The 10,669-nt window shown below is 34.1% G+C and overlaps 1 protein-coding gene across 1 annotated transcript in view; it reads left to right on the top strand.

Annotated features, from left to right (window-relative positions):
- The window catches only part of LOC136036389 (sialin-like), a 54,867-nt gene extending 48,196 nt beyond the window's left edge, over positions 1 to 6,671 (top strand). The window contains exons 6-7 of the mRNA XM_065718573.1: positions 2,907 to 3,053; positions 6,324 to 6,671. Of these exons, the coding sequence (XP_065574645.1) occupies positions 2,907 to 3,053; positions 6,324 to 6,656 (480 nt within the window). The 3' untranslated portion in view covers positions 6,657 to 6,671. The remainder of the gene's footprint in view (positions 1 to 2,906; positions 3,054 to 6,323) is intronic.
- Positions 6,672 to 10,669: the final 3,998 nt, after the last annotated feature.

Genomic DNA, 10,669 nt, shown 5'->3' on the forward strand with positions numbered 1-10,669 from the left:
AATATTGACTGAAAAAAGAAAGATATATCGCGGTCAAAACAGTCTCACGCTCAAAACTTTTTAAGGGTGATTAAGTAGATAAATTTTATATATCTCGAGTCAACATTAAAATCTTATTCTTTTGACGCAGATATTATTAGGGAAGGGGGCTGAGATTGGTTTCAGACTGATTCGTCAAAGTTCCTACGACCGAATTTTGGTTTCAAAAAGCTTTATCTTAAGAAATATAACAGATGCGTGTTTATTTGTTTTTTTTTAATATTTTTCCCCCAGCGTTGATCGAATCACGAGAGGGCTCATTCGAACGAGATTAAAAGTTCTAGTGCCATTTTTAAGTGACCACAAAGATTGGAGGGCAAATAGGCTCCCTCTCCAGCCCCTTTTTACTAAAATCGTCTGATAATGTTTTTTAGATTGCCATTTTATTTATCATAATTGAAAGACTCAATAACTATACCTTTGGATATAAAAAGACCCCCCCCCCCAAAGCTCCAGGGAAAGGTCTTTAAGTTATCAAATTTCTTCATTGTTTACGCACAATAATTGTTTTGGGGACATATGTATATATTTTGTATAGGGGGGAGATTTCCTGCTGGGGGTTTTCCACGGGGAATTGTCCAAGGGGAAGGAAGTTTCCATTTGCCAGAATTCCGAAATGAAATTCTTTCTATATGTCTTGGTTTCTCTTTTCCGTCCTAATTTTACGCGTGTAGTTGTTAAGGGCAACTATCAGGAGTAAACTTTTAATGAAATTGAAATGTCTAGAGGATATTTCCTTGGGGAGGGGGATTTCTCCGTGGAGGTGGGGCCAGATTTCCTGGAACCATTAAAAAACAATCAGAAATTAAATAAAAAGACAAGTTTCTTCAACTGAAAGTAAGGAGCAACATTAAAACTTAAATCAAACAGAAATTATTTCCTATGTAAAGGGGATTGCCCCCTCCTCAGCACCTCACTTGCGCTAAAGTTTGAATTTTGTTCCAATGCTTTGAGAGCGACTCCTGAAGCACAATAAGAAGCTTTTTAAAGGTACTAAAAATCTTTAGCATGCAGAGCGAGGTGTTGAGGAGGGGACAATCCCCTGCATAGAAGTAATAATTTCTGTTTGTTTTAAGTTTTAATGTTGCTCCTTACTTTCAGTCGAAAAACTTATTTTTTCATTTAGTTTCGAACGTATTAGCCTTTCTAAAGGTTCCTCTAATCATTTCAAACTCCTCTCTATCTCTTTTAATTTAATCTATTTTGGCCAGTATTTTTCAATATATTCGCAGTGCTCTCTTTCGGCTACCTTTTCTCTTTGTTCTCTTTCTTTCTCGTTTTCTTTCATCAAATTCAATATCTTGTCATACCTACATGACTACTTTTTCGTGACCTCCTGTGGGATCTCGATTCCATACTGCTCCTTCTATTCGGTCAGTTTATTTTTGGAATCGGTTCGTTCCATATTTCTTCGTTCCGTATCTTTATTATCTCTGACCGACATTATTTCAAAATTCGGACTTCTTCCATCTAAATGAAAATAATTTCTCAAATGTCGAACTTTGTTCTTCTCGTAAAAAATTGTTACGTCTCAATTTGCCGATTATTTTTGACGCTAATTAGTTGCGCGATAATATTGATCTGTAAAATTTTTATTTTATTCAAACTAGGCAACGCCCATTCAGACTAGCATAGTATTTTAAATGTTTTCGTATTCTTCTTACGATTTTTTTTATGTACTCACAATAGACTACTGTTTAGGCTAAATTAAATTGTCTTTTGATATAACGCCTAAGATTTGAATTTGAATAAACTTTCATTTTTTTTCTGTCTTATTGACCAATTCTGAAGGGTTGTATAATTCAAGATTGCAAAAAAATATATCTGAAAAAGGCAGCGAACTCTTTTTTGTTGAGTTTGTATGGGAGACATTTACTGAGATTTTTAATATTCTGATTAGAATAAAAAATGTGGCCATATAATATGAGTCACAACCAAGAAAAACTGCAAAAAATTTCAAGAGGGGGGGGGGTTAAATTTTTTTTATTCTGGAAAAAAAACTTTTTTCTTATGAGGAATTATATATATATATATATATATATATATATATATATATATATATATATATAAATATATATATATATATATAATATATATATATTCTTTTATGGGTTTGGGTTAATTCAAGAGTTGTTGGCTTATTTTCTGAATCAAAATTTTATTTAATCAGGTTTAACTCTGGGGATTTTTAAACTTTTTTTTAGATTGAATACATTCACCTCTACTCTTTGGAACATTTATGCTATATTATTTTTAGAATTCTGTATTATTATTATTATATTTTAGTTCTAATTTCCTGTAATTTTGTTTATTTTAAATTTTTATTTATTTTTCATTTGTCAACGAGGAAGGCCCAAAAAGGTTTTGTTGATTCTCGTCGCTTTCCCTAATAATTTCGGTTTCATCGCAATCGTTTTATCTTCGTTGTCATTACTAGCTTTATTCATTTATTCTCCACTAAGAGATTTGTTTATTGATTCCTTATTACTTTTGCTTATTAAAAAACAATTTGTTTTTACTGAAAGTAAGGAGCGACATTAAAACTTAAAAAGAAAAGAAATTATTCTGTATATGAAAGGAGCTGTCCCCTCCTCAACGCCTCGGTCTTTACACTAAAGTTTTACAGTTTAAAAAAGTAGAAATATGACAAAGAGTCAAAATTTAGCGTATAGTGAGGCGTTGAAGAGGGGACAGCTCCTTTCATATACAGAATAAGTTCTGTTCCTTTTAAGTTTTAATGCCGCTCCTTACTTTCAGTTTGAAAAAACTTATTTTTTAAATTTAATATTCAGCTAGAAACATATCTTGGAAGTAAGGCTTTATGTGCGTTATCTTGCATTAGTTCCTTTAACGCTTTATTTTTATAGGTTCCTGTGCCATGGTTGGATGTTCTGAAATCAATGCCGTTCTGGGCCATTGCAGTTGCCCACACCTGCGGTAACTGGGGATGGTATATGTTCCTTGTGGAGCTTCCCACATATATGAAGCAGATTCTTCGATTTGACATCGCTGAGGTAAGAATTTTTTTTTGAATTTTTTTTCTAGAAATTAGCGTGCATAATTTTTTAAATCGGGTATGAACCGCAACAATTGAGTAATTGCAACATTGTGCAACATCAGCAAGAACTATGATGCTCTACGGATGAATAATGTTTTTGGCTCCCCTCCTTTCATCTCTGGGAAAAAGGTTTTTAGCTGAAAAACTATGGGATCAAACTACAATCAAACTATGGGATCAAACCCCCTTGAGATCAAACTAGCAATAAACGAGCTCTATCCCTCAGTTATCGAAAATTTAAAAAGTCGTTTTGGAAGAAACTGCCAAGTGAGGAAGAATCGCTATGGTACACGTCATTTTGATTAACGTTTGTAAAGCGCAATTTTTTTTTGGGGGGGGGGGGACTTGACCTTCCTTTTATATATTTAACCTAAATATGAAAACTACTTTAAATACTAAACGTTGCTAAAAATCATTATATTTTTTGGGGTTAGGGGGGGACCACCACAGACATGTTCTTAGAAGTCAAACCCAATGTCGATGACCACCACATGTAATTATGACTAATGACGATACTCACTTCCTTTATTCCGCTTGCCACCAGAAAGGTTATGTCTTGTACCAGTCCCTCACTTCGTTCGTACGTTCGTTGATTAACTGGGACTCTCGACTGCAAGGGTTCTCGTATCGTTCCTAGTGGCAGCCAGACATGAACCTTTGGTCATGTATCTCCAGCCAAAGACCAGTCCACTGGTGAACTTGGGATACAATCTCGTCCTGTTATAATGTGTTTAAATATATATATTCATTTACTAATTTATTTATTTATCCCCCACGAGAGGTAAAAAAAGGACACTTGCTGTAAAGCATAGACAAACAAAAGAGAAACCGACTTAAACATTACAACAGCAAAACAAAAAGACAGAAATAATAAGAACAAAAGCGAAAACTGAAGGTTATCAAAAGAAAAATGATTCCTCTTTTTACCAAGATGTAAACAGAATATTTTTCATTTTCCTATCTATCTTCTCTTCTGCTTACTGGGGAAAACATTACCTCTGCCAGAATTCTATAATAAAAAGAAATCTGTTCAAATAACTTAATTTTAAAACTGAGGAAACGACGATTTTTTATCACATTTCATTAAACAAAAAAGTCAATGTTTCAATGCCCTCTGTCTGGTTTTCGATGGGTTGCAAAGCTTAGAGGAAATAATTTTTTGAAACGTAATGAAAAAAGTATGTCAAGTAAAGTAAAAGCATATAAAAATGAAAAAAGTAAAGTAATAAGATAAGAACTCCTAGCATTCAGTTCTATTCAGCAATGCCGAAAAGTTGGATGGATATTATGTAACATTATCAACATTTTTGAACTTTGTTATCAAACATATAGACACGTTGAACGGTTTCAGATTCTGTAATTATAAAAAGTAAAGCGCATTTTCAAAGTAGTTGGTTCTAAGTAAATCATTGAAACTAAGATTAAGAAAACCAAATAAAAATTTGCTGGGCGTTATTACGGGCTGGGCGTTATTTAGAAAGGCTGTAACTACTGAACATTACTTAACAATATTGATATTTAAATTGAATTTTGAATACCAAAAATTGGTATATTTGACGGCTTTATACTTCCTAGCAACTAGGCCAATACAGTCACTCCTAGTGAAATAAAAATAAATAATGAAATACAAAAAAACATGGATACGTTCTGGGGGAAAATATAAAATTAAACATTGGCTCTACGTTTCTCAATTGGACGGCGTATTTTTATCGAGATTGCCCGCTTTTTAAGTTTTTTTCTTTCTTTTCCTATAATTATACGAATTTTCTTATGGGGTAACAACGTGGGATTTTTATAGATTAATAACGAACTTTCTAATGGACTAATAACGTGGGTTCAAACTCATTATTAAACATATTTGGAATAAAAAGCTGATTCTGGGATTTAATGTTGTCATTATTTAGGCTGTTTTGCTTTTGTTATTGATAAATATTGCTATTCATCTACCATTCATTACTACGAAGAATTCGATTTCATTTACTTCAACCAAGTCATACAGAAAAAAAAATATTTGTGGATAACTAAAAAGGGTCATTCCATCACAAATTAAAACTCGTATTGTCCCTATTACGGGCCAAGACCTATTAACAGGCAGCCAATTATGGGCCAGCCCGTAATTTTTTCAGGGTTTTCCCTACTATGTTCTTTGGTTCCCTAAAAATTACTTTAAAGTTCCCGAATTCCAGGGAGGCAAAGGCCCCTCCTGCCCCCCCCCCCTGTGGTCCCCATAGAACATAGACCGACTTACCAAATTGCGCAAGAGAAACAATACTGATACTACCGTCGTGTATAACTTTGTTATTAGTTATTGAATCAATTAACTGGAAATCCGCTTGACAACAACAAGGAAATTGGAGGAAGATTTCTAAAAATGCAGCAAAAAACACTATTTTCAAGAAGAGACAATTAGTATTGCTTAAACATCTAGAAGAAATTCTGCTATGTACGAAAAGCTACACTTTGGTCTTTCTTCAATTATCACTTTTCTGAATTAAGGACCGACAGAATCTTCATTTTTTTTTCTTGGTATAAATGGTTTTGTAGATTAATATTTTGATAGCAAGAACGGAAGTGGTAAATAGATGGCACTTTCATTGACGAAGATGAACATATTTAGAGTGATAATGTCACGTAGCTCTAAATAGAGATGCAGGCACAAATTAATTGACGCTTTATTATGTTGAATAAAATAGCCCGATACCAATTGTGAGACATATAGGTGAGTTTTAAGCAACAGTCGGCGGATAGCTCACAGTCTTCGGCAATAAGGGGTTCGCAACTTTTCTAGTTGGTGTACCTATTATGTGTTTCCGGTGTATTTGGTGGTAAGACCATTTGTTTCCAGTGGTAAGACATGTAGGGGAATTGTAACTTTTGCTAGTTGCAATGAGGGATTTGCAACTTTTGTGAGTTGGTGTACCTAGTATTTATTTTAAGATCCTTACAGATTAACAACTTCAGCGTTTAATCAAAGCGAGGAAGAAAAACAACCAAAGTGTTGCTCTCGCAACACTTTACTCAGTGAAGCCGGATAAAGGTTTCCGCAACACCTCACGTTGCTCGTACAACGTAGATCTAGTTTTCATTACTTTTAGTTTTGCGTTTGTTTACATAATATATGAGTATATCATATCCCTTCATGCTAATGATGCCCTAATTTCATACCCCTTTGATGCTTTAATATTACCTCTTTGGTCTACTGTTGTAATATATTATGAAATTTTAGAACGCCAGCTTATCTGCCCTTCCATACCTTGCTATGTGGGTCTTCAGCATAATTTTAAGTTCCATCATGGACAAACTCCGTAAGGATGGTATTATTGACCAAACAGCTGCCCGGAAAATATGCACAGGGATTTCTTCTCTCCTTCCTGCTATATGCCTGGTTGCTGTCTCTTTCTCTGGATGCAACCGACCCGCTGCTGTAGCTCTCATGACTGTTGGTGTCATGTTCGTATCTGGAATGTACTGTGGTCATTTGACAAACCATGTGGATATAGCTCCAAATTATGCTGGTAAGGGCCAATTTGTGACATTTTTTAAAGGCAATTTGTCGTGACTATATCTTTGTGCAAAAGTGGGAGGGGTTGAGACTATTCCAATAGAGTCTCCTACTCATCTCGAAAAAATACGGGACTAAAAATTCACTTTGCTTCTGTTTTGACGCATATAGAAATGTTGAGTATCAAAGCAACACTAACTTGACCCCTCCCCCTCCTGATAAAAAGTAGTCTGCCGTAAATATCATTATTATTGTGGACAGAATCACCAATAGTGAATCGAGTCTTAGACCTCTTAGGCTATTGCTTTTAAATATGTTGCAACATGAAAAAGAAACGATTAGAATTTCTAGACGAAAATGATTGCTTCGCACAGTCTAACCAAAAATAAAATGGCTGCGCCATTTCTCCCAACTTTCTCCAAACTTTTCTCCAAACTATGTATCCTTTTTTAATTGTCTTATAATCTAGATATAGGTTTATGCTGATGGTTTGATTGAACCTAATTTTGTTTTATTTTTATTTAATTTTCACTGTCTTATCTGTCGTCAAATTTGAGACCGGCTCATATATAACTAATTTACTGCATTTAAAATGTATAAATCTAATCCCACATAATAATTGAAGCCATACATTCAAGAAAGCACCATCATTTTTATGAGTTTTTCGAATTTAAACTGAACAGAAAAAGAGCAGTGGCTTCAGTTGGGAGAATGTAAGAAGGCCCATGACTTTTTGCTCCCCCTCTTAGATTTTGAAAAATACCTTTTTTTGCGAAGAATTTTCATTGAAAATATCTTTGTATTTTTATAACTGCAAAAAAAAAAAAAACTAAGAAATTGTCCCCCCCCCTTTCTGACTCGATTTTGAGCAATAAATTTAGATTCTCCCTCTCAGCTTTTTTCGTGACCTGACGCCGCTCAGCGAGAGAAATCACTTTTCCCCACTTCCTTTTTAAAATCTGTGCTTTAATTTATTGGCTAATTTTTGTGAAGTTAATCGTCACAGCCTACATTTTTTTTTTTTTTAATTTAAAGAGAAGCTTTATAAAAAATAGTTAAAAATCTAATTTTGAAAGCTAACTAAAAAAAAACTTTAAAAAACAACTTTATTTAAAAAAAGAACTCCAGCTGGATTTGCATATTCATTTTAAGTTTCACCCGTTTTAAGATTTATTTACTCATTTATATTAGTAACTATTGTTTGTTTGTTTGTTAGGATTGTTTCTTTAATTTGTTTGTTTTGGGTTTCATTTATGCCTCAATAGCGAAGTAGTTTTGCTCGTTTTAAGCTTGATTTGGATGTTCAACTTAATCTTTACTCGTTTTGAAATTCACTTATTCATTTATATTAGTGCCTGTTGTGTGTTTTTTTTGCTAAGATTGTTTATTTAATTTCATTGTAGGTTTCTATTTCGTCTGATCTTAAGTTTAATATGGCCTTTACTTTCTTTAGAAAACTACTTTTCCGGAAAGTTTTTTTTTTAATCGATTTCCGTTAGTTTTGATTGCAAAAATTTCAAGTTTTAGAAAAATTCCCTATTTCAAAATATTTTTTTATTTCAAAATAAACTAACAGTTTTGGTAAAAACAAAGAAATAAAACTGAATGTTGGATATATAATGATATTAATTGCTGAAAGCTCGCCAGCTCAAGATTTTGTTTCACCCAGGGCCGGATTTCAAGCTTTGACGCCTCTAGGCCCAAGCGTTTTTGCCGCTCCGTTTTTGCAAGATCTTCGAGGGAATCCCCAAAACTCCGGGAATATGGAAAGCCGTAGGACCTAGGGGAGCCTATTGGTAAATCCTGATCTGGTTTCACTGCAGTTTTCATTTTATTTTCATTGTTGTAATAAAAACAAAAGGAAATATTTGTAAAATAATTCCAATTAGTAAAGCCCCAAATGGTAAAGTTAAGCCCCAAATAGGCCTTATACTTTTACCGTTAGAGAAACGGGCAGTAATCACACTCTTGTTTGTAATGAAGATACCATTCAGTAGAATTACATAACCCCTGCTCCCTGAAAACGACCGCGGTCTAACAACCGATCTTAAACCCAATACTCACTTGTGTTTGAATTCTGTTCTTTCAATTATTATAGTAAAACAAAGGTAAACTAATATGCAGAACTTATGTAGTCACTTAAGTAAGAGAATGATAATTATAAGTAAGAGAATTGGTTATTTAACTAAGAGAAGGATACTTTTACAGTTAGGAAACAAGCAAGCCATACTCTTGTTTGTAGTGAATATAACATTTAGTAGAATTAAATAAACCCTACTCCCTCAAAACGACCGCGGTCTAACAACCAATCCTTATTAATAACTAACAATTATCATAATAAAAAAGATAATCTAATTTTGCAGAACTTTGTAGCCACTAAAGCAAGAGAATGATAACTCTAAGTAAGAAAATTGATTATTTAAGTAAGAAAATGATACTTTTACCGCTTTGGAAATGGGCAGTAGCCACACTTTTGTGTGTACAATATCCCAATTCCTTAGGAGAGAATTGGGCAAAACACTTCCGGAAAGTTTTTTTTTAATTTTTGTTCGCTTTCTGATTGCAACAAGTTTGAAAAAAACTCCTTATTCCAAAATAAGATTTTTCTTTCCACATCGAACTTTCATTAAATTATCAAAACTAGTATCAAAGAAACAATATCAAAAGTACCAAAGTATCAAAGTAAAGAAAGGATCTAAGTATCAATAAGCAACTTGTAAAGCTTACAGCCTTTGCACCGTAAATCGAAGTTACCACGTAAATCACTAAATCCAAGTATCAAAGTAAATATAATTGAGTTTCGTAACTCAGAGCCATTTCCCCCGGGCTGGTGGAGGGGGTCAACCCCCATAGTTTTTTGGCCTTTGAACTATTTTGAACAACATGGGAATCTCTAAATTTTACAGTTAGGAAACAAGCAAGCCATTTACAGTTAGGGGGGGGGGTAGATACCCTCCGATCACCTTTGATACGGTAGCTAGAAGTTTCCATTTCCAATCAAACGAGCCATCTATGAAGTTTATACGACCATCCCTTGCATAAAACCTTATATCCTCGGGGCATAGCTTACAACACTTGCATCCGGGCTCAGGAGTTTTTGTTATTTGATCTTTAAACTATTTTGAACAAAATAGCTGTCTCAAAATTTTGATTGGATGCATTTAGGAGGAAAAGACCTTGGGGGAGGGGCTAGTTGCCCTCCGATCACTTTTGACTCTTAAAAGGGGAATTAGAACTTTCAATTTCTAATCGTTTGAATCGAGTCCCTTCCAAAGTTTATGTCGACATCTTCCATAAAAACCTTATATGGCCCCCCGACATAAGTTACAACCCTTCCCCTGGCTTAGGGGGGGATGTTGATAACAAAGTTTTGTTATCTTATCGTTGGACTATTTCAAATAAACTTGCTATCTCATAATTTTTATTTGATGCATTGATATCTGGTGTTAGAACTATTTTTAAAAAACGGAGTTTTTGTTATATGGTCTTTGAATTATTTTTAACAAAATGTCTATTTCATAATTTTTATCGGATGCATTTGGGAAAAAAAGGGCGTGGGGGGCTAGTTGCCCTCTGATAGCTCTTGACTCACAAAAGGGAACTAGAACTCCCTTCGAAGTTTATGTATCAACGACCCCTTCCATATCAAGTGCCTCTAGAAAAAAATAAAAATAAAACACTGATGCCATGTTGCCTTTACTATAGGCAACGCTATAGCGTTGCATGTGATTGAATAGCAGGCGAACCGGACACACTTCAGACCACTATATACACACATACACACAAAAAAAATCCATAGAAAGAAACAGCTTTTCCTGTACTAAAAGGCGTCCTACCACCCTTCTTAAGGTAGCCTTTCTTACCACGATTTTTTGAGCCTACAACATTGTTGCCTAAGTATATGTCCAAAAGGCAGGCCTATTAGCCCCGCCTTATTTCGGACTAGTTCATTTGCATGAAATTCAAACGTAAACTCTCTGTTTCTCTGTTCAATTTCTCTATCATATGAAAAATTTTAAACATTATTTTATCTCTCTTCTAATATTAATAGAACAGCGATATACGAGATT

This window comes from Artemia franciscana, chromosome 15, assembly GCF_032884065.1.
Source record: "Artemia franciscana chromosome 15, ASM3288406v1, whole genome shotgun sequence".
Classification (NCBI taxonomy): Eukaryota; Metazoa; Arthropoda; class Branchiopoda; order Anostraca; family Artemiidae; genus Artemia; species Artemia franciscana.